General features: G+C 36.6%; 3 protein-coding genes across 4 annotated transcripts in view; 2 read left to right on the forward strand and 1 right to left on the reverse strand.

The window, feature by feature from the left end:
• The first annotated feature begins 834 nt into the window (after window positions 1-834).
• tc2n (tandem C2 domains, nuclear) lies at window positions 835-12,314 on the forward strand. The gene is made up of 11 exons (XM_083539802.1): window positions 835-1,232; window positions 2,061-2,255; window positions 3,285-3,443; window positions 5,229-5,302; window positions 6,900-6,975; window positions 7,230-7,336; window positions 8,543-8,659; window positions 9,069-9,260; window positions 9,466-9,580; window positions 9,719-9,918; window positions 11,442-12,314. Exons 1-11 carry the CDS (start codon window positions 1,163-1,165, stop codon window positions 11,550-11,552), a joined length of 1,416 nt encoding a protein of 471 aa, XP_083395928.1. The 5' UTR covers window positions 835-1,162; the 3' UTR covers window positions 11,553-12,314.
• Window positions 12,315-16,552: 4,238 nt separating this feature from the next.
• On the forward strand, window positions 16,553-22,123 carry plek2 (pleckstrin 2). 2 transcript variants are annotated; one of them, XM_083540662.1, is made up of 9 exons: window positions 16,553-16,708; window positions 17,900-18,064; window positions 18,606-18,796; window positions 19,009-19,100; window positions 19,372-19,559; window positions 19,646-19,747; window positions 19,926-20,009; window positions 20,979-21,057; window positions 21,282-22,123. In XM_083540662.1, the coding sequence occupies exons 1-9, from the start codon at window positions 16,658-16,660 to the stop codon at window positions 21,407-21,409; spliced, it is 1,080 nt and encodes a 359-aa protein (XP_083396788.1). In that variant the 5' UTR covers window positions 16,553-16,657; the 3' UTR covers window positions 21,410-22,123. The 2 variants fall into 2 exon arrangements, with proteins under 2 accessions (XP_083396788.1, XP_083396789.1); XM_083540663.1 differs by lacking the exons at window positions 20,979-21,057; window positions 21,282-22,123 and adding an exon at window positions 20,296-20,427 and having other exon boundaries at window positions 19,926-20,108.
• A 695-nt stretch (window positions 22,124-22,818) lies between these two features.
• LOC310725663 (galectin-related protein B) overlaps window positions 22,819-23,752 on the reverse strand; it is a 4,423-nt gene continuing 3,489 nt past the window's right edge. The window contains exon 4 of the mRNA XM_083540664.1: window positions 22,819-23,752. This exon is cut by the window's right edge and continues 301 nt beyond it. The gene's annotated coding sequence lies outside the window, so the exon portion shown is untranslated.

Consider the following 23,752-nt stretch of genomic DNA (forward strand, 5'->3'; position numbering starts at 1 on the left):
ACTCTCTTTGTAAGGGTCTAGATTTCTTCAAAGCTGCTTTAGATCAAGTTTGTAAAAATAAATACATTAATGAATACAAAAAAAGCTAAAATAATCTTTTAAAACATATAAAACCTTTGTACATTTATAGATTTATTTTACAGCATTTATTATATTCTGAAAATTTGAAAAAAAAAGCTATTTGTATAGATTTTCATTTATAGTTCATTAAATTTGGCATTTAAAAGAATTATAAAAAAAAAAAACATTCAAAACAGTGGATAGCTTTTTTGCTTTTTAAAAAGTAACTTTTTATTATTATTTTTACTATTTTATGCCCTTTAGTGTGTGTGTGTGTTTGTGTGTGTGTGTGTGTGTGTGTGTGTGTGTGTGTGTGTGTGTGTGTGTGTGTGTGAGAGAGAGAGAGAGAGAGAGAGAGATGTTGCTGCTGATGAATTTGACGATCATCATCAAATGATCATGATATTGATGACCAGGATGATGAATTTGATGATGATCATGATATTGATGATCATGATGAGTGTGATGATGATCATGAAAATGATATAGATGATGACCATGATGTTGGCAATCATGATATCGATTAGATTAGATTAGTTTGATGATCATGATAATGAATTTGATGATGATGATGATGATGATGATGATGATGATGATGACGAGGATGTTGATGATCATGATATTGATGTTCATCATGATGAAGTTGTTGATTATGGACTTGATAATTAATTTGATGATGACGATGATGATGATGACGATGATGCAGAGGAAGTGCATTAGGACCCGGAGGTTCAGGTAGAGAACTTCAGGTAGAGTGATTTTTTTTTTCTTAGTTCCACCTGTTGAAAATGCGCGTCCAACGTGCACGCGCGCCACACAGCGAGCAGCAGTAGCAGCAGCGCGCGACGAAACGATGCGCGTTCCCCGTTCCTTTACACATAATGAACTCTCCGCTTTAGAACAGAAATGGCGAAAAGCGATGTTAAACGAGCAAGTTCCGAAAAAGTTAGCTAACTAACACTTTATACTTCGCAGCGTTTGTTCGGAAGAAGGTGCGTGGAGTTTTTAGACACGCTTCTGAATTGTTTCTGGTGGGTTCTGCATTGACCTGCGGGACATTACTGTAAAGAACCATCGTGAGGATTATCATCAAGGCTTTATTATGGCCATGGAATGTATCAAAAACTGCTGCAAGATTTTTCTGGTGAGGGAGAAAGAACCAGAACCACAGAGTAAGTTAAAGAATGTGTCTTTCTCTCATTCCATAATAATAATAATAATAATAATAATAATAATAATAATAATAATAATAATAATAATATAATAATAATAATAAGGTTTGCTTATATTGCTTTATAAATACTATTGCTTTATTGTTATCCTAAATCACATAAATAAAATAATCAGTTATATATTTTCTAATGCATTAACTATGAATCTATATGCCATCACAAAAAATTCATGCAACTAATTTCATTAAATATTAATAGCCCAGGTTAAACATGAAATGATTCTATTTTTTATTTATTTTGAAAGAATTTTAAAACTGGCATTCCTCAGCAAAATTTTTTTGGCAAATCACATAAGAGGCGAATAAAAAATGTCCCTAAAGCCAAACCCTGTGGGTCACAAACTTCTAAAGAATCTCCTCTGGAACTAAAAATGGTAGTGGGATTTCAAGTAAGATCTAAACCGGCATGAATGTTTACACAACAACTTTGATTTTTGGAAAATGTATGTATTTAAGAGTCTGAAGTGTTCACTTATTTGCAAAAAAAAAAGTTCTCTCATAATGTGTTTCTTGTCTGTATGTGTGTGTTTATATGTTCTGACTTATGCTACAAGCCTTGCATCAAACAATGTTTTGACCAGATTCATGTACTTTAATTATATAGCACACAACATGAAACATATTTATTGCAGCTTAAAAAAAAGACAAGGGTTTTGTTTTGTTTTCTTCAGATGAGATGGATGTGTTGAAGATTAGACTCATGCAACCCTGTAGATACATGTATTCTTTCAGCAGTATACAGTATGTAAGGGAAATGTGTCCTGTGTAGTCATTACAGTTCAACCCTTCGCATCGCTGCCAGAGGCAGAAGTAAAGAAAACTACGTTTGGTGTCTCAGAGGATTATCTTCTCTCCAAACTGCCTCCCGATGGCAAAGAAATACCCTTCGTACTTCCTTCGTACAGATCTTCTTATGTACAGCCGCAAGGAATGCAATACTCTAGCTATGAGGCTGGACTACAAGGTGAGTTCACCAAACTTTCATTTGAATAAATGATACAGTCTTGAAGCTTGTTTTAAGCTGTAATTCAAATTAATATGGGTGATGAAGTGTAAAATTCTGTCTTAATAAGAAACAGAAAGGACTTACAGAAAGACAGAAGAAGAGAGTATGATAGGAGAGTGTTCTTGTGTCATAGACCAGAAAAGCTAATCGGGTTTTCTGCAAAATTTCATCAATCAGCATTCCTTAGAAAAGAATTACAACTTGCATAATCATGAATTCAGTCTTTATGATGAAAGTGTAAAAGATTTCCTGTTGTCTGTTGTTTAAGATATAAAGCCATAATGTTACCGAGTACAAGTTTGTGCTTTATTCTTAATAATATCACAAGATGCATTTTGAGTTATAACATTTAAGAGAGAGGAAAAAGCTGATGAGGGAACGAATGCTTATCGCTTCGGTAAGGTGAAGACAAATAGCAAATTGCTGTGGTAAAGGAAGGGGAATAAAACACGTTACCATAACTCTTCTTCAATGCATTGTCCGTTCACAGAGATTAATTTCCCATAACAACATGTCCCCAAATGTTTCACTCCTTATTATCACAGAGAAGAAGTAGGTGATGTAACAAGGCATCATAAGGGTCCAGAGTCCAGAAACTTGAACAAATGAACAAACACAGCTGCCTTATGGGAAATACAGTAAGAGGAAGTTCATGGCTGTGTTCCAGCATTGGTCCCTTTTGTCTTCATCCTTTCCCTCAGGGAATTCCCCAGAACATTAGAATAAAATGTTCCAGATTTGTTATATAAAGCCAAGGCAGTTCAAGGGATCGAGTCAACATCACTCTAGACCTCAGAAAGGGAACTTTCTCAGAAAGCATTGTTTTAATTTGAAAGAAAAAGAAACGATCTTCAAACATTTAATTGAGTGATATTTTAATATTTGTAACTTAACACAGACTTTGTTAAGTATTTAGTAGACATACAACTTAAAAATATCCAATGCTGAGCAATTTCATTATTTATACATGTGAATGTACTGGAACAGGTTCAGCAAGAGCCACGTATGCTGAGAGGAAGGTGGAGCTATCATCTGCGGGCCAATTCACATACGACCCCACTTCCCCCTTTAACCCGAGTCATGTGATCAGCTACGTATCCCCAAGGGCTGTGAGGCGACCCCCGCTAAAAGGTGGACAGGCATCAGGTGGGGGCATCTGCAGTGCTGTTTATGTTTCTCTTTATAAACTCATCATCCTTCATGTAGAATTGCTATAACATTTCATACACAGACAGACATTTAAAGAAATGTTGAGTTGTATTATCTGTTGATTATTTAATTTTCTATATATATCTTTATTATGATTACCGTAATTTCCTGACTATAAAGGCACCCATATATAAGGCGCACCCACTGAATTTGACAAAGATTGTTATTTTGAACATAAACAAGCCGCACCTGTCTACACTGAAACTAATTAACTTTACACAGGCTTTAATGAAAGACAGTGTCTGTTACACGGTGTAATGGGTGAAATATGTTGTGGCTCCTTTAAGAGCAGAGCGGCATTTTGGGAATAGCCTGCCGCCGCATTTTTCCGGTATTACTGCATGTGTGCAAGACCGAGGAATATGTTCTTATTATTTTCTGATGCTCATTTCTAGTTTTTTTTGACTAACCCGTAACGCTGTTGCCAAGAAAAATAAAAAAAGCATGAGTTTTGGAAACCTGTCTGTGCTTATATGATTTCTGTTGCAACTGGAGTTAGCGAGCTCTCCCTTCACCCAGACTCAACGCGCTACAACGGCTTGTATCTAGACAGTAGCCGACCAAGAAAGTCATTGTTCACTGTCTTCCTCCTTCCTTTCACAACTATTTCTCTATAGAGTTTATCTTTTGGCATCATCATGCGTTTAAAAAAAACGTTTTTTCTCCCGATGCCGTGCAGCTCAGAACACAGGTGAGGTGCGTTTTTTTGTTTCCGTTCGGAAATTTCATTGGTCTAATGTTATGTCGCTCAGTGTTTTGGCTTGAAGTTTGTGAAACCGGGAAAAACCCAGGAAAAAAAATCATAAAAAAGCCGCTTTGTTGTTTAAGCTGTGGGGTTCAAAACGTGGGGAAAAAGTAGCGGCTTATAGTCTGAAAAATACGGTATATTTGCTTGTACATGTTGTACAAGAATCCTAATTTTATGCTTATGAATATAATAATTAATCATACGGTAATGTATCGTTTAATATTTTACAAGCATTTATTATTTGTTTATTTTAGGTTTCATATTCTTTTAATAATTAATATTTCTTTTTGTTTATTTCCTTTAATTATTTATTAACTCTTCTTACTCTTAACATTTCTGTGAACTTATTTTTTATAATAGACTTTGAACCACATAGATCATGTAATATATCCAGCTAGAGGCACATTTATGTATTGAGTCACTCTGAATAATTCTTGAGTGAACAGGTTTATTTAGTGAACATGTTGCGATGCCACTAAATTAACCACTCCACTGAGAAATCATTTATTATTTCCTTATGGTGCTGTTTTTTATCTCATCACTTTAGAGCTTTCCATAAAAGAACCTTTTTTTCTCGCATGGAGATGCCATAAATATTTGGTGTTCTCGTGGCAATTATTCGGAACACCACATTCTGCAAATATTTGTCTTTCTTTATTACCTTTAGTCTTTATGGACATTCCTTTACATGTACAAAGGCGGGGCTTTGCTCTGAACCTCAAACGTTAAACCTGCTATTGTTCTTGGTGTGTATGTGTTGCAATGATTCTGCAGAGTCTCAATCATGTTTAAACAAAATCTCTAACATTAGTGTGTGGAAAAAATATCAGGATCCTTTGGTACTGCAGCAAGCAGCATGATAAAGAAATTGCTTTACTATATATACATTTATTTTGAATGAATTCTCTTTAATAATGAATTCATAATCCATCGCACAGCTGTACGATGAAACTTTAGATTTGTTTCTTTCTCAGCGTTCGAGCAGAGTGTGAAGCAAAAACTCAGCGCATCCATGTTGGATCTGTCAAGTCCTCACAGCCACATTCAGGTGAGGTCAATGTGACACACGCTCCTGCAAACCTCCACCTATCTAAACCAACTAACATTCCTGTCAACTAACAAAATCCTGCACAATTGCTTAGTTTAAGGAATAAACATTCATTCAATAATAGTCATTTTTTTGGTTTATTTATTATTGAATTGCAATCTTATTTAAAGTCTAGACAAATTATAGTGAGTCTATTAAAGATTATAACATAAACATAAACATAATTTTATATTGGTATGAAGTCTTTTATTGAGACTATCATCACTGGGACTTCATAATGCACACAGTAGAACTGAATATATATATACATTTATTATTGAAATAAAATAAACTGCAGAGGAATTAAATAAAGGTTATAAACCTATGATTCACAAAACGTTCTGAAAATCTTCTTCCCATAAACCTATGTATAAATGTTATCTTTGATGCATTAATAATGACAAAATCATTTTCATATTCTTTTGGGTTCCCTTTTGAGTGCTGTTGCTCCTAAGGTTTTTTTCCACTTACCGTCTCTTAGATTGTTTCCTTGCTGCTGTCGTCTCCGACTCACTCATTGGGGATAAACTTAAAAGGATTCATTTATGATGTTAAAATTTATATTTGCAATTCTGTAAATCTGCTTTGGGACAATGACTAATGAAAACTGAATAAAATGTGATTATTACATAGGAATGCATGGTTAAATCTATTCTACTTCTCAGACAATATAATCCACAGGATTTGTGAAACAGCTGTTAAATTGACCTTGCTGACCATACAGTAATTTTCTAATACTTGCTAAACTATTTTCCAAATTGATATTCAGCTTTTCTGATTGGATTCTGAAGTTCCTTTTCTCTTCCCTAAGAGACGTGTGAGCTGGTCATGTATACTTTGCTTCAATATAATTAAGTACACTAAATATTAAAGCTTTTATTTAAAAGCTCTTCTTTCTTGGACAGAACGAGATTCCACAAATAGATTCCACATTTTTACCCATTGGCCAGCCAAATTTAGCTGTGATTGTCACGAAGGCAGTGTCAAATCACGTTGACTTGACGTGACTTTCACAAAGCCAGGTGCACTGGGCGAGGTCTTGCTTCTCACCTGAGATATTTAAGTAATATTGAGTCAGCTTTTCAACAAGTCATTAGTTAGAGAGGATATTTGACAACTGGGAATTTTAGTCCAAATGCAACATCTGCATAGATTGAATGTGAATTGCGAAATGTGGTTCCATTATGAATTTGAGTCCTTTTTTGATGAAAAGAAACCATTTTTTTTAGAGAGCAACAGGTGAACTGATTTACACTGAGCACCAAAAAATAAACCTTCAGTGACTTCCATCAGGCAAAACAGGGTCATATTTATTTAAAAGTCATTTTGTGCAATTTGCATGTAGGTAATGATCTTACATAACTGCAGCTTAGCCTGAAAACTTGATCTAAAATGTCAAGCAGTATAAAGTCAGGACAACTTAACACACAACTGAACAAGCTTCATCATTCTTCATTAGCTATATATATGTGTGTGTGTGTGTGTGTGTGTGTGTGTGTGTGTGTGTGTGTGTGTGTGTGTGTGTGTGTGTGTGTGTGTGTGTGTGTGTGTGTTACAGCGCTATGACTCAGTGAACAGTGTCCCGAGCAGCACGTCTTCCATTCGGGATTCCTTTGGGAGCACCCGTAGCATTGGTAACTATTCACAATAGAAACAAATTTCGAACTACATATAAGTATGTTTGACTCTTTAAGACCACAAAGTGTTCACCTGAAACCAGTTTAACCCCCAAGACATTCAATATTAAAGCTCCATGTCAAAGAATATAGTGGTTTATTGAAGGTTATTCATTAAATCAAATCTTTGCTTTTTAAGTTTGTTTTGTTTTTAAAATGGAATTATATTGAATTTTTCCACAAACAAAAGCTTAGACCTTGTTTCTTTTCAGAATCCAGCACAGTGTCGAGTGATGAGCGAGAGCGGGATTTAGGGAAGGTGTGTGTGCGTTTAAGCTACCAGGAGGCGGTGGAACAGGTGTGGATCACGCTGGTACAGGTACGATTACGGCTAAGGAGCCAGTGCATCTCACTTACACACACACTCACACACTCACATACTCACACACTGGGCCTTTGTGTCTGCTCTCATCCTCCTCAATGCACCCTCTGTCTCATACACATAATCAAACACAATCACCACTTTCAGCTTTTCCTTTCTTTGACCTTTCTCTCTCTTTCTCTCTCTTTCTCTCTCTCTCTCTCTCTCTCTCTCTCTCTCTCTCTCTGTGTGTGTGTTAATTATTTCTCTCTTCACTTTTCTTTTTCTTAATGTTTTTACTTTCTCACCTATTTTTCCTACAGCTTTTACATTATCTTGCTCTAACGGTTTATTCCTCTTATTGGTTTGCTTTGCTTCTCTCTCTCTCTCTCTCTCTCTCTCTCTCTCTCTCTCTCTCTCTCTCTCTCTCTCTCTCTCTCTCTCTCTCTCTCTCTCTCTCTCTCTCTTTCTGTTTTCCTTTTCTGTATCTCTTGTGTCCTTTTTGGTTATCATTTTTTTTACTCTCACTTTTATTTCTTTTGTATTTTATTCTGCTTCTTAGTGGCTTTTTCTTTCTCTCCCTACATAAACAGATTATTATTTGCTCCCCCCCCCCACACACACACATTTCTTTATTTCCAGTGGCACAATTTTTCATCCCCATCTCCCATCCCTCTCCCTTTACTTTTCATTTTTGTCTTTTCCTTTTTCTTTTCTTACATGGTTTCTTCATCATTATTTTTTGCCCATTCTTTTGCTTCCTCATTTCTGTCTAGTCACAGTTTCTCTTTTTCGTGACCCCTTTTCTTGCTCTCTCTTATTTCTTTTTTAAAAAATTTTTTTTATCTTGCATCATTCCTTTAACCTGATTCATGCTCTGCATGTTTACAATTCCTACAACAATTTGCATGCTTCATTAACATTTTATTTATTTATAAATATTTTTTATGTTTTTTTACTTTTAAAAATGGTCTTTGATCAAAGTGTCTTTGTTAGTGTTTTGAGAAGATTATTTATCATTTTAATAGTTTGTGTTGAATCTGCACACTTTTTTTTGTCCGTCAAGCAATTTGTTTTTTAAGGAGCATTCTTAAGGGCTCACTGTGATACCGGATCTCTCTCTCTCTCTCTCTCTCTCTCTCTCTCTCTCTCTCTCTCTCTCTCTCTCTCTCTCTCTCTCTCTCTCTCTCTCTCTCTCTTTCTCTCTCTCTCTGTCTGTTTCAGTGTAAGGATCTGTCTGTGTACTCAGAAGGTGGCGAACAGCAGAGGGTTGGTTTTAAAGGGGTTATCACCATGGCAAAACCTGTGCAGTTTAAAACTTCAGTAAAAGAGGCAACACCAGTAAGACACAGAAACACACACACACACACACACACACACACACACACACACACACACACACACACACACACACACACACACACACACACAAACACACCCCAGAACACACAAGGAAACAGCAAACAGCTCAAGGAAAACTCCACACCATTTTGTTTTGTAGTCAGTATGTAAGGAAGAATGATACTGAGTTAAAAACACCACACAGAAGTTGGTTAGTTTCCAATAACAGCAAGTGTTTTATTTCCGTTATACCACAGTAAAATCATTTTAAAACTGTCCTAGAAATATTTTTTTAAACAAAACACAAATCTGAACAAGATCAAACTGAATTTTGGAAATTATTAGGAACATAAGCACACGCTGCATTTAAGTGCATGTAAACTGCATATATTCTCTGTCTTTGTTTCAGGACGTAGTCTTTATGGAGACATTCGTATTCACTCTAAGCCTGGAGCAGCTGCGTGCTTGTGCACTGGTGCTGCGACTGCAGACACACACACCCCGCAAGCACATGCAGGGTGAATGTGTGTTATCTCTCCGGACGCTTGCACCGCAGGAGACTGAGCACTGGTTGGACCTGAGTCCACCCTGCAAGACACATGTGAGTCTATCTAATCACGCCATTGCCATCCCTCGCACAATTATATGTACTTACAGCAGTGTATGTTACAGTCCCAGGGCTTGCATTCCTGCCCTTACATGTTCAGAAGTACTTTAGAGCTCATATACAAGTATGACCATAAATAAACAGAGCAGGAAAAGAGAACATGTTGTTGTTTAAAATTATTCTTTGACTCTCTGTGTAGGTTTGTCACGCTGAGCTCCAGTTGTCCACCTGTTTTCAGCCAGTCAGCAGCCGAATCCAGCTCCAGATTCTCACTGCTCAAAACCTACCATCATCATCCTCGCTCCTCAGACACAGTGAGGCACATCTCCAAACGAGTCTAATCTAGAGTTCTATTGACATGATTAGTTGATAGTGTGATTAAATAGTTAATCATTTTAAGCTTTGCATGAAGGTGTTATTTGTGCAATACATCGCCTTCATTCGCTTTTCAGGTTTCTTTGTAAAAGTCGAGATGTTCAGCGACGGACGCTTTATAATAAAGAGGAAGACGAAGCTGTTGAAGGCCTCTGGAGGGCAGGTGCAGTGGGCGGATTTAGTGCTCCTGCCAGTCACCAGTCAGGACTACAACATTCAGCTGTTCGTCAAACTCTACAGCCGTGGATCTATTCGCAGGAAATACCTGCTGGGACAGGTGGGTGTGGGGATTAGTACACTCTCAGACACATTAAACAACGATTAGCATTGGACAGAGTTTGTGTATACACTGTATAAAGAAGGGTGGATTAAGGAAACGTTAATTGGTTGCTGTTTATATGGTTTTTTTGTTTACTAGTAAATAAAACACTTCATATTGATCTTTATAATAAAATAGTAAATTCCTGGTGCCACCCGGAAGTTGATTACTTTCTTAGTAAGGCACATCCTGGAGTGATTTGTTCCTTTAATACCACAGCAAATTGCCTTTTTTTAAATTAATAACTATAATATATAAATTAAAAACTATACTAGTGGGGAGCCATCAGGGCCAACAACGCCTTAACTGCTATCCTTACACAGAATCAGTAATCAGAATCACTGACTTATGTTTTAATATATTTTTTCCATGAACATATATTAAATTATTCCCAATATTCTATTCTCTTTATTTCATAGCTTCATAGTTTCATTTCAATCTCTTGGTAGCACAGCTTGAAGAAGTGCATCTTTATGTTAGAGTTTCTTTCCAATCAGTTTTTAGCCATTAGGTCACATGTTGCCAAGATCAAAGGGATCTGCCTTTAAAATCAGCAATGTGGATGTCTGTAGCATAAAGTGCATGTTGCTTGAAGATGCTTTAACCAATCAGATTGCAAGTTGGTGACAACGGAGCCATCCAGCAGGCGTACAATAACATCAGCATTTTCACGTCCTTTGATTGGATGGTCGGAGAGAGTACACTAGTCAGGGCTTCTTTTGTATTTAATAGCCCTTTTTTTATTTCACAATGGCTGACGGAGGAAAGGAAATTGATTTACAAATACACTCACAGGGACATTAAAAAAAAGGACTCCTAAAGTAAAGTTGCACATCGTGAGGATGGGTAGGACAAAACAGTTCAAAAAAGTTGTTAAGCTTTTTTCATGAACCATTTATACTTTTGCATTTTCTTTCCTGTAGAATTCTTCAAGAAAACTGTAATGCACTGAAGAAATGCACAAAAATGCAAATAAAACCCAGAGTCTTGTTATGATGTTAATATTGACGCTTCTGTATTGCCACAAGTTGCTTTTTTATGCAAATCATCAAAAATGTACAACCTCCATGTCCCAAAATCCGGACACTGGAGACTCAATAATTCCATTATAGTTAAATAAACATCTTCACCTTAAAGATTAGAAGTTTTTCTTTGTTCGATACCAGCATGTGTAATGTAGAGCTTTATTCACATTCTTTTGGAGACTTATATGACATATAAATCAGAGTCAGTCTTATTTAAAGCATCATAGCGCTGTTTATATTTGACAATGCACAGGAGCCTCTGAAGGAGGTTATACATTTACAGGCTTATCAGTAAGACATGAGCCCGCATTAAACACCTGTAGGGGAGCACCACGTAGCAACGTCACAACACGATACGGCATAGAGCTGAAAGTTCATACATGCGTGTAAAAGCATGTGTAAAATTATATTGCATCCAAAATCAACACATGCATGTGTACATTTGTTTGCGTGCAGGTCGTCCTGGGTTTTGATAGCTCGTCACCGGAGGCTGTAGAGCAGTGGACCGACTCCATCACACACCCAGAGAAAGTGGTTACAGCATGGCACAGACTGAGCCACTCCTGAGAGAGAGAGAGAGAGAGAGAGAGAGAGAGAGAGAGAGAGAGAGAGAGAGAGAGAGAGAGAGAGAGAGAGAGAGAGAGAGAGAGAGAGAGAGAGGAAAAGGCAAACAGGTTGACTGGGTGTGCACCCTACAGTGGACATGGGACAGGAGCGGTACACATACACACACACACACACATTTAATTTGACTGATTATTGAATTTAATTCGTTTATTATTTCTATTGTACACCAATTTAGATGGAAATGTGGTATCACTTCCCATCACTGGGAAATTCGAAGTAAGCATATCACTGTGCTGTAAAAGTACATGTGAGAATTATGAAGGCATCACTATTAATGAAGAACATTGTAATAAAATAAAAAAATGGCATGCTAAATATTAAAAAATTTATAAAATTAGTGCCACTAAAATAAAAAAATAAATATATATATATATATATACATAGTTGCCATGAACATGCTAGTAATTTACGGTTGATTAGCAATTTTTATTGAAAGATTCGTAACTTGCTGCTTTGTATAGGTACAGTACATTCTGTATATACTTTGTGTTAGTTTTCTGCTTAGGTTAACGCTGTACTTTATTCTGTGTCTAGAATTATTTAAACAAAGGCTGTATAGATTTACAGAACAAAGTATTATCACAAAAATTTACATGACAGTGCCAGACGTCTGCACAGTGTTCACTATTAACAATGAGTTTCTCAGATTAGGGTGTGGCCGTTATGCTCGTCAGTAGTAATAAAGTGGGTGTGGCCTCAGTACATGTCATGTTTTTTGCTTTTTTGAAACTCGACCACAAACGCATGAAACACGTATTAAAGTGTAGAATTTTGGCCGAAAGAGGCCAGAGAGCTCGAGCACAACTCTATTTCTCACAACTATTTATATAGTATTCATATCGGTTTCCTGCTGATAATGAAGCTGATGCTATGATGAAGAATTAGATGTTTGTCAGTTTGATGATGTGGGAAGATGTGCAGTTTTCTGAGAGAAGGAGCTGCCATGCCAGAGCTTCACATAGAGAGTCCTAAAACTCCAGAGCCCTTGTTTCTGGGTCACAGACGGCTGACACACTTTTTTTGTAGTTAAATGAACAGATGGAGTTGAAAGAAAATTCAATCTGTTTTAGGGGAATGGAGAATGAGAGAGCGAGAGAGAGAGCGAGAGAGAGAGCGAGAGAGCGAGCGAGAGAGCGAGCGAGAGAGCGAGCGAGAGAGCGAGAGAGAGAGAGAGAGAGAGAGAGAGAGAGAGAGAGAGAGAGGACAAAGAAACACTTGTTTGTAAGGCTGAAATGTTCCACTTCACTGTAATGTCTCTAAAAAAATATGTAATCTGTGTTTCCTCAAATTAGCTTTAAATGACCGTTTCATTGTGCACAAAAACTAATGTCCTGTTTACCTACAGCACTGGATAGTTGTTACGTCTTTAATGCTATATAACTGACATTTTTGTCTATATTTTTGGATTTTATCAATGCTTGATTATTACATTTGTTTTTGCAAACTGGACATCACTTGAGTGTGTGTGCGCATGTGTGTGTGCATATATCATAATGTGTGTAGGTGTGTTATTCATACAGAAGTGATTTGATGGTGTGTCTGCATCCTGGAAGCTTTTTTTAATTTTTTTTATAACTGACGTAAAGGCTATTTGAACAGAGTTAATGGTTACTACTAGAGACACACCTCACTTAAATTTACACACACACACACACACACACACACACACACACACACACAATCACATTAAGTATGTTTGTAACGTTAATCAATTAGATTTCAGAGGTTTCTGATTTTGCTGATAAATAGGCTGTGTGTATGTGTATGTGTGTGTGTGTGTGTGTGTGTGTGTGTGTGTGTGTGTGTGTGTGTAACCAACAGTACTTTTAATCAAAAGAGGATCAGGGTTGTGTCCTGGTTCACCACTGTATTTGCAGGATCTGAATTTCCCACCAAGGATACTCCTACCCCACCAACACACACACACACACACACACACACACACACACACACACACACACACACAAATAATTACATTTAAATAGTAGCTTATACAAAAGGTGAAAGAAATTCATTATTTATTTTTGTATGAGTAATTATGTTTTAGTCTTCATGCTCACGAAGTCTGTGTGAATGTTATCGCAGGTCTTTGTCGCCCTCTAGCGGCAATAAAAACTACAGCGTGTTCACTCCGCCAATCGATGGATTTACATGTACTTTAAACCGTTATATTTTAAGCGCAGCCAAAACCACAGTCTATATGGAAAATAAATATATGATTTTATAGTGAAACGAGAAAGGTTAAAAAGTTAAAGGAATCATATGGCTTGAGATCCAAATGTCTGAACTCATTAGTCAAGCTCTACAAAATGTCAGGAATTACATGAATAAGCATTTCTTATCAAAAATCAAGAAAAGATCAGCTGATTTTAACCACTACAGCAACAGGACTTAATATATATCCGATGTATTATCCTGAAAATTAAACACCATTCAAATATAAATCAAAAAGTTTAGATTATTCACAATGTTAAATATTTTTTCTGTTGTTTATGTAGATAGTTATATTGGTAACCATGGTGTTTTTGCTTTTGTAATTTCTCCCTAAATAGTCATCCAGTCTTCTGTAAGCAGTCTGTTGTGACTCAGATTGTGATTTGGCCGTCGGGACGTCTGTGACTCAGTGTGATTTACTGTGACTCATGAAAAAATGGCGAGGTGTCTGTCCCGTCATTTTCTGCTGTCTGTCTGTCTGTCTGTAAATGTACACGTGTCTGAAAAATTTATTATTCTGCTGAATGTAGTGATTAAAGTACTTTTTATCAAAGCCATGATAAGGATTAAGGATTTCATTGTGACTAAAAGTCCTTGAATTTATACAGTATACATACAGTATATGTAGTATAATAGCCTATAGCAGTATAATGAGTTTTTTTCTCATTGTTTAATGTAATAAAAAAAAAATGCTTATATAGCCAGGTAGCAAATATGGCTGGCTAATTAGCATCATGTATAGGTGGTAGCTAGCTTTTTAAATGCTAAAAAAACCCAGTTAATTCTCTTTTCTCACTCCTTGAAACATGAGCCAGTGTGTTTCATTTTCATGTGTTTTAATTTATTTCTTTTCACCCACATTAGAAGAGCACTGGCTGTTCCACCAAAGAGAGCAAACACTTTAAACAGCTAATGTCAATTATGTACATTTTTAATAATGAAAAATAAACACACATCACACCTCTATCCTGTCTTCCTCAACAAACTTTCAAAAGTCTTTCAACCTGTTGACTTCTTATTCAGTCTCGTCACCCTGCATATACAAAAAAAATCCCTTTCAATGTACAGAGTTGTGAAAAAGTCCACCACCATTAGCATTGTTTTAGCAATGGTTTAATGAACAGTAGAATACAACCATAAAATACATGATGAATGCAGTAATTGTAAATGCAGAACAGTGTTTATCAGGGTAAAGTTGTAAGTATTCAGTGTGCAGCGGTGGACGGTAACAAAGTAATTCTTTATTTTCATTTGGGGAGACTTTTACTTCACTACATTACAAAGGCAAATGTTGTACTTTTTACTGAACTATTCGATCTTTCTTTCGGCTTCTCCCATTAGGGGACGCCACAGCGGATCATCCGTATCAATGATCCGCATGTTTGATTTGGCACATGTTTTTACGCTGGATGCCCATCCTAACGCACCAGTCCCCATTTATCCGGGCTTGGGACTGGCACTAAGAGTGCACTGGCTTTTGCAACCCTAATGGCTGGGGTTGGTTCCCTGACCGAACCAGGGCTGCAGCGGTGAGAGCACCGCATCCTAACCACTAGACCACCTCAAATATACTCAAATATAGTTGAGTAAAAAAAACCTATTTTGCGAATTCAGTTGTTCCTTTTTATTTGAGTGGATAAAAACATTTTGAGAGGAATAAATGATGGAAGAAACTGCTGACTCTAATTTGCCACAACACCAGTGACCTTATTTGCGTGATTCTATTGAAGCAGTTGAAAAGAAGGTTTTTAACCAGTGTTTGACTCATTAATATCGAGAGATGTTTAGTTTAGTGTAGCACCAGGGCTCTGGAGGAACGTTGTCTTGTTTTTACTGTGTACTGTGTACCACTGTGCATAGTAGAAATGACAATAAAAGCCTCTTGACTTGACTTGAGATATTAATGAGAGTAACATTAGAGTCTTTATACATAAACTGAGTCGCTTAAGCGAAGAGTCTTGTGACAAAAAAAATATTAGGAAAAGATTATAGTCGTAATAAATAAGTACTTAGAATACTTGAGTACATTTGAAGGCAAATACTTTTGTACTTGTCCTCAAGTGAAAGTTTAAAGGGAGCACCTCATAATGTCATTGCTAAAGAGTCAAAGGTCTATTAGACCACATATGTGCAGGTCATGCTTGAACATTACATACGCATGTTGTGTGAGTTTAAATCATTGAAACTTACAAATGAGACCAACTTTCAGTTATATCATTCCATTCAAAATGTCGAATGTTTATACACACACACACACACACACACACACACACACACACACACACACACACACACACACACACACACACACACACAAAATCACATTAATGTCATGTGGAAATATTTGTGATCTGAAGTGTGTTGCAGCATGTCCTCAAATTGACGTGACAAAATAATTACTGACGAGGAGGTAACATGTAACACATGGGGAAAAAAATCTTGAGAATTTAAAACCCACATATCTGTGAAGTGCCTAAACATCTCATGTGTAAATCTCACACCTGAATCAGGTAATTATTTACTTGAGAGGTTCAGGTGAAATCTGTATCATAAACAAAAGTGTGTTTTTTTATTGAGGCGTAAAGACAAATAAGATATGGAGTTCCAGAGTAAGAAGTGTGCTGCTTTAGATCCTCGCTCCACCCTGCAGATTCTTTACCCCATTAGGAAAGCACTTCCTGCTGCCACTCCTGCCCTGTGTTTGTATTTATCCTTACCTGGAGGTCGTATCTGAGCCCTGCGGCTTGCGGGGCGTGGAGGGACGATGACTCAGTTTCCTCCTGGCTATAAAAACACTTGTCGGTTTGTCAGAACAGCAGAAATCAGCAGGAATGGACACGCAGAACCAGTCCGTCCTGAAAGAAGGTTTTTTGGTTAAGAGGGTAAGTCGTGCTTTTTATACTTGAATGATGTGGAAGATGTTTTACCGGAGATCCTGAATGCTTTTCTTTACCTTTTACTGAGTGTTTACTGGATTCTGAGCTTGAGCAGTATAAATATTTTAAGGAACATGCAGACTCTCGGCTTGTCATGTAAAAAAGTATAGTAAACACTGTGTTGTGCTATTACAGTACAGGAAACACTGACTGTTTAATACTCAGTGACTTGGATGATATAAAGATTTCTATAACCACTTTGAACCTCTTTCAAGGTCTTTCAATCGGAGTAACAATTGTTTTTATTAATTTAAATCATGACACTTATAATGGCTGTTTACATTTAATGCCCACTAAAAGTCAGTTCTAGTTCTCACTAACAGCACAGCGGCACTGAACACTCACCTGCCTCAAATTTTCTCTTTTGAATTTGACAAGACCATAAAAAACCCTCGTCCCGTTATATTACGAAGAAAACACAAAATAAGTTACAAAAAAGTTAAACTGATACAAAGCTCTGAAACTGGAGACTCCTTTCGAAATATATGTTTAATAAATGTCACCGCAACAAAAAAATTTCCTTATAAACACAGCTTATTACAGCTTATTAACACATCTTAAATGCTTATTAACACGGGTTATTACAGCTTATTAACACGTCTTAAATACGTATTAACACGGGTTATTACAGCTTATTAACACGTCTTAAATACGTATTAACACGGGTTATTACAGCTTATTAACACGTCTTAAATGCTTATTAACACTGGTTATTACAGCTTATTAACACGTCTTAAATGCGTATTAACACGGGTTATTACAGCTTATTAACACATCTTAAATGCTTATTAACACGGGTTATTACAGCTTATTAACACATCTTAAATGCGTATTAACACGGGTTATTACAGCTTATTAACACATCTTAAATGCTTATTAACACGGGTTATTACAGCTTATGAACACATCTTAAATGCTTATTAGCACAGCTTAAATGTTCTTATAACACAGCTTATTATGAATACTTTATTATTCTTAGTTAAGTCCCTATGAATGAGGGTGCAGTGCATTAATGTAAACCTGTGATTCGTAGCCAATGCATCAACACCTTGTGACTAATCAGAAACCAGAGCTAATCAGCACTGTGGTAAGGTTTTCTTTTATTTATTACAGCTTTTTCTTTATATTTCTCATCAGGGTCATGTGGTTCACAACTGGAAGGTTCGATGGTTCGTCCTGAAAGCTGAGCAGCTGCTTTACTACAGGTTTGAAGGAGGGAAAAGGGACTCGTGTCACAGAGGGAGCATCCCATTACAGGCCTGCGAGATCACCTGTCCTTACCTGGAATACGAGAACAGACCTGTAAGATAATATGACAAAATATGTATGCTGTAATGAATGATTCAAAATTAATTGGGGGAATTACTGTACGTTTATTTTGCAGAGATTTAATTACACCACTTAGACAGGAGATTAAATATATATAAGTTAAAAAAAGCATAATGGTTATAACCTGTCATTTCATTTTGATTATAAAACCTACAATAGGGAATCTTAGTCAGGGTGTGTGTCCTCCTGTAATTTACAGCTGCAGGCATTTAAAGTTCCTCTACTTAAATACATAGTCATATTAAATGTGCTGTGTGTGCAGTACTCTGCTCTGGCTTGTCAGGAACATGGTGTGTGTTTGTATATTTAATTGCTTGGGCTCCACAGCAACCAGTGGTTATTCATAATTGAGCTTGTTGTGGCACGTATTTAGTGGACAGGGACACCCATAGAGACATGACAACATTTATTTAACCATTGAATGACATGCTGAGGATGTTTCTTAGGCTGTATGTTAGTGTAAGGAGTCTCCAGTGTCAATGGTGTTGTAACAGCTGTGTTCGCTGTGTAACAGCTGGTCATAAGGCTGAAGACCAACACTTTGTCGGAGTACTTCCTAGAGGCATGTTCTCGGGAGGAGCGAGACGAGTGGGCCGTGGAGATCAGCGCAGCCGTGAGGAGACTCGGCCCGGGAGATGCTCCAGCTCTTTCTCCAGCTGTGCGGAAAGCTTCACAATCGCTGCAGCTCCACAGTGTTAACCTCAGGTGATGCGAGTTTCAAGGGGGTTTTTGGCATCATCACACAAAAGAGTTTCAGATGTAATTCACTGATGAACACTTTTTCAAAAACCTAAAACACAATCCAGGTGTCAATCCTAATTTTATTAGTTTGATCCTGATGTGTGTTTGTGTGTGTGTGTGTGTGTGTGTGTGTGTGTGTGTGTGTGTGTGTGTGTGTGTGTGTGTGTGTATATCAGTCAGGTGGTGGACTCTATGTACGACGTTCACAGTGGCATTAAGATGAGCAGCCACGTTGAGCAGGGCAGCACCTACATGAACTGCTTCTCAGGTCTGTATCCTTACAATATTCAGTACACACACACACACACACACACACACACACACACACACACACACACACACACACACACACACACACAGGTAGATAAAGTTCGTAATACATCCTTCCTCTTAAAGCCATGATATATGTCTCGCTTAACCCTATTTAAAATGTATTGTATAGTCTAATAAAGGTATTTAATTAATGAAACATTGATGATGTAATGGTGTGTGTGTGTGTGTGTGTGTGTGTGTGTGTGTGTGTGTGTGTGTGTGTGTAGGCTCAGCAGTGGTGGATTGGTTGGTGTTCACTCAGCTGGCTCTGACTCGGGTGGAGGCAGTGACACTGGCGTCGGCTCTGGTAGATGAAGGCAGTGTGAGAGCTGTTGGATTTAAGAGCGTAGCCGCAGTGAGAAACGCTGCTCTTGGAGAACAGTTCCTCGACGATTCTACAGCTCTCTACAGCTTTGTATGTTTTTTCCCCTTGACAACTGATCATTGTGTTTTAGCAGTGATGTGTTTTTAAACTATAAATACGTGTTTGTGTGTCATCAGGCTGAGAGCTTTAAGAAACGAGGTAGTTTAAAGTCTGAAAAGTCCATGTCTGCAGTGGAGCTGAGTGGAAGAGTGCAGAAGAGAGGATACCTGATCAAACAGGTGAGGTTTTAAAGCACATGTTTATGCTCCTCATGTTCATCATCATCATTAAATGTTTAAGGTTGTACCTTCATTATGAGGATGAATTAGATCATGTGTCACAAGATACAAACCGAGAACATCATGTGTGTCTGTTTCTCACTTGAGAATATTTGTGTGTGTCTGTGTATGTTTGCAGGGACACAATGTTAAGAACTGGAAGGTACGACTGTTTGTGCTGAGGTCAGAGCCTGGTTTCTTGCACTACTACAACCCAAGCAAGGTGAGAGCAATTAAATCATTTACAAATAATAATAATAGTTCAAATAAAAAAGCTCAAGATTTAGCACATTTATTTTCTACAAAGAAAATTTGGTGTATTGTCACTTTCTTGGCCTCTTTTAAAATGTACGAGCCAAGATGATGTACATACATAAAAATAAATAAATTATATATATATATATATATATATATATATATATATATATATATATATATATATATATATATATATATATATATATATATAAATAAGAGGAGTCACTTAGCTTGCTGTAGTTTTGCAGTAGCTCGTGAGCATTTGATCTCAGACTGGCTGCCCTGTACGCCAATAAAGACGCAAATGCCATAGAGAAGATAGATGATACACTAACATCTAAAAAACTTTTTGAATGGCACCAACTTTAACCATACTACCTTTGCGATCTATCGGTCGATCGCAATCAGGATATTTGGCACCCCTGTACTAATATGTTATGGTTCCTAGACTGACAATACATTCTAAGAGACCTGTACAGCAGACACAAATGTGTAATTGTTAATGGGGTGTTTGTGAATGTAACATTTACGGCAGGAAGCTTTAACAGTCAGAGGTAAAGTTGTAAAAACAAGACATGGGGATTTATGTTGTTTGCAGGTTCTTGTTGTTTCTTAATAATTTCAAGTGGAAACTTGTTTTGTTGACATTCCACAACACAAACACACTATACATGGAAAAAAGTAAGACGTTCTTAAAATATAAATAAAACACATGTTTCTGTTATATATGAGGTATAAAGTAATACGGGATTAAATTGAAACAAATATTTCTAAATGAAAATGACATTGTAAAAGAGTTCAAATTCATTTTAAATTATATATATATTTTTTTATAGTTGTAACTATAAAAAGAGTTTGGGTTCTTTTATTGTGTTATTGCTGCTCTTGATTGTGTGCTGACTTGTCTACTTCCTGTGATGACCTCATTCCTCAGGATGACATCACTCCAGTTGGCGGGTTTTCTTTGCGCGGCTGTCTGATTTCTTCTCTGGATGACAACGGCGTCCCCTCAGGTGAGCACGTTTGTGTGTTTGTGTATGTGCTGAGTCATCATAATAATAGGTAAATGATTAGTCAACAATACAGAGTATATATTAAAGGATGTCCAGGTATAGAATCATTCCAGAACAGCGGTAATGTCTTCCTTTTTCCACATGTCCCGACGTATGTTTAAGGTGTTTATCTAAGTGGTTGCGAGGTCACCACTAAAGCATGTGTGTTTCTTTGTTACATGCAGGTGTGAAAGGTAAAGTCCAGGGGAATCTGTTTAAGATCATCACTCAGAGAGACATACATTACTTCTTCCAAGCTCCCACACACCAGGAGAAAATGAACTGGATCGAAGCCCTCAAGCAGCAAACGTAAAACCGTGGTTTCGTCTGAAACACAGCTGACGTCATGGCGGGCTTAAGCTTTTCACACACTTCGTCCTGCATTATGCTCACCGTAGTGTTTGTAGCATTATATTACAAACCCCATTATTCATCAGTATGATGAAATTATTTAAAAGGACATATTTATTTATTTATCATTTAAAATCTTCAAGAACCTGATATTCTCAGCATTTAAACTTTATGTAAATGGTGAGCAGGAAATGCTCTAAAAATCATGATGAAGCTCATCCTGCTGGCAGGACATTAACTTCGGTTAACTTAGGTTCACATGAAATTGGCTGGATGTGAAATTCACTACAGGACACCATCAGCGGCTTCTTTCTTTTTCACTTATTCTCACGCTAAGCACTTTTTTGTATGCACCATGATACTTGTTTTTTTACCAAGCTAAACTTTTGTGTAAATGTATTATTTTTTTTTTTTTACTTTTATACAGAATTAGGCATGTACCGATTTTATGATATTCAATCACTCTGTAATTTGTCATGATTTGTGCACTTGATACATGAACAAATTCTGATACAAATACTGTCATTTTTAAACATCATACAGTAATAATGAAAAGTGTTGCATATATGTAGCTATAATATATAATATGTAGCTATAAAACCTGATCTCAGCACATGCCGATGTCCATTTTTATCACATTTAATCATTTAAAATAAAGTGTTTATTGTATAATAAAGATGCAGTGAGGAGCCTCCTTCCATTCAGCAGCGTGTTTTTTCCTTCGGAGTGTGAAAATAATGCAAGTGTTAATGATCATGGTGAAAGGGATGGCAGTGGAAACTAAAGAAAATATGAAAGGAAACAAAAAAATGTTTATCAAAAAAAAAACCAAAGATTGAAATGAAATATTTTCATTTTTAGAAGAAAATTATTAAAAAAAATATTAAAAATCTAGGAGAAAAAAAACATGATTCTTGAGTACATTTTGTTTTAGCAAGAAATTTAATTATATTGAAATATAATTTTTTTTTTATTTAATTCAGAAGTAAGTCAGAGGTAAGGAAGTTTGGAAAGAAGATATGAGAAATTTGTCAATCTTTCTGGAAACTTAACATTAAGAGGAAATGTGATAGAAGACAAACTTATGTGTGAGTTAAAAGATGCTGATTGGTTGGTTCATGTTTAGATCACTAGTGAGAGTTGAAATCTACATTTAGTCCTTTAGTGTATTTAAAAAAAACAATTCAAGCGTTAATCTTTATTACTTTAAAAGTAATAAAATGTATCAAATTGAACATAATTTGATGTGAGACCGAAAAGGAGAAGTGTGATGTAAAAACAATGGAGAGCATGTGATTTATAACGAATCACATCGATGATGAATCTTCCGGCATAGTTTTTATACAGTACCACAATATACAACATCCAAGATATTTGCAAAAAAGTCTTTTATTGTTTTCATCCGGAATCTAATTCAAACAAAGGCATCTTGACAAAGCTTTTTTTCTCGGTCAAACACGTGTCTTTCAAGTGCTGTGCCTGTTAACACAAACATACAGGTATAGAAATGATCAGGCGAGCTCTAATGCAGCGTACATGAACGCCCACGTGTGTGTAAAAAAGTGTGTATTGTAGGTGAGTGTGACACACATACATACAAACACACACATACTGTGTTCTAATAGCACCATGTAAGATATTGCATTAGAAATCTCTCAGAGAGCTTTCTGGTTGTATTTTTCCTGCCTCCATGAAGAAAATGTAGACACACGCACACACACATGCAAATGTCAAGGCACTTCTGTTGGAAAGAGCCCAAGTTCAAGGTTAAGTTCATGGTTGTAGCAGGTTGTAGTACATTTTCTGTACCACCCTTGAAGTAGCAGTTTGCAAATGTGTCAGAAAACGTTCATGTAGACAGGATTAGTGATAATGACTCCTACATTCTCTGTCCCTGGTTTGTTATTTTATTAAAACAACGTCCACATAGAGATTTTTTTAAAACGACATTCTGTGCCGAAAGAGCAAGAATTTAGTTAACTGTCCTAGCTTTCAGGAAATGCTGTCAAAATGCTAACAATCATCTTATGTTATATTTCCTTACTGACACTGGAATCTCTTCTTTACAAAAAAAACATTCACTATATTAATGATTGCGATTATACATGTTTTTAAAAAGAAGCGTCTCTTTATAAGAAACAGTCCTTTGGAAGCTGCTGTTACTACTAAAACAATAAGTGCATTGCGATAGGTAAATCTTTAAAAGAAAATAAACCAACACCTTCTGACCAATCAGAATTGAGAATTTGAAAGCGCTGTAGTATAAAACACTGCTGCCAGGAGAAGAAATTTGTGTGAAATTCAT

Source organism: Silurus aristotelis, assembly GCF_946808225.1.
Source record: "Silurus aristotelis genome assembly, chromosome: 4".
NCBI lineage: Eukaryota > Metazoa > Chordata > Actinopteri > Siluriformes > Siluridae > Silurus > Silurus aristotelis.

Excerpts from the sequence above, each read along its gene's own strand:
- plek2 (XM_083540662.1), top strand. The coding sequence starts at position 16,658 with ATGGACACGCAGAACCAGTCCGTCCTGAAAGAAGGTTTTTTGGTTAAG. Across the intron at positions 18,065-18,605 it reads TGGAATACGAGAACAGACCT|CTGGTCATAAGGCTGAAGAC; the intron begins GTAAGATAATAT and ends GCTGTGTAACAG. Across the intron at positions 20,010-20,978 it reads ACTACTACAACCCAAGCAAG|GATGACATCACTCCAGTTGG; the intron begins GTGAGAGCAATT and ends CTCATTCCTCAG.
- tc2n (XM_083539802.1), top strand. The coding sequence starts at position 1,163 with ATGGCCATGGAATGTATCAAAAACTGCTGCAAGATTTTTCTGGTGAGG. Across the intron at positions 6,976-7,229 it reads TGGGAGCACCCGTAGCATTG|AATCCAGCACAGTGTCGAGT; the intron begins GTAACTATTCAC and ends GTTTCTTTTCAG. Across the intron at positions 8,660-9,068 it reads CAGTAAAAGAGGCAACACCA|GACGTAGTCTTTATGGAGAC; the intron begins GTAAGACACAGA and ends TCTTTGTTTCAG.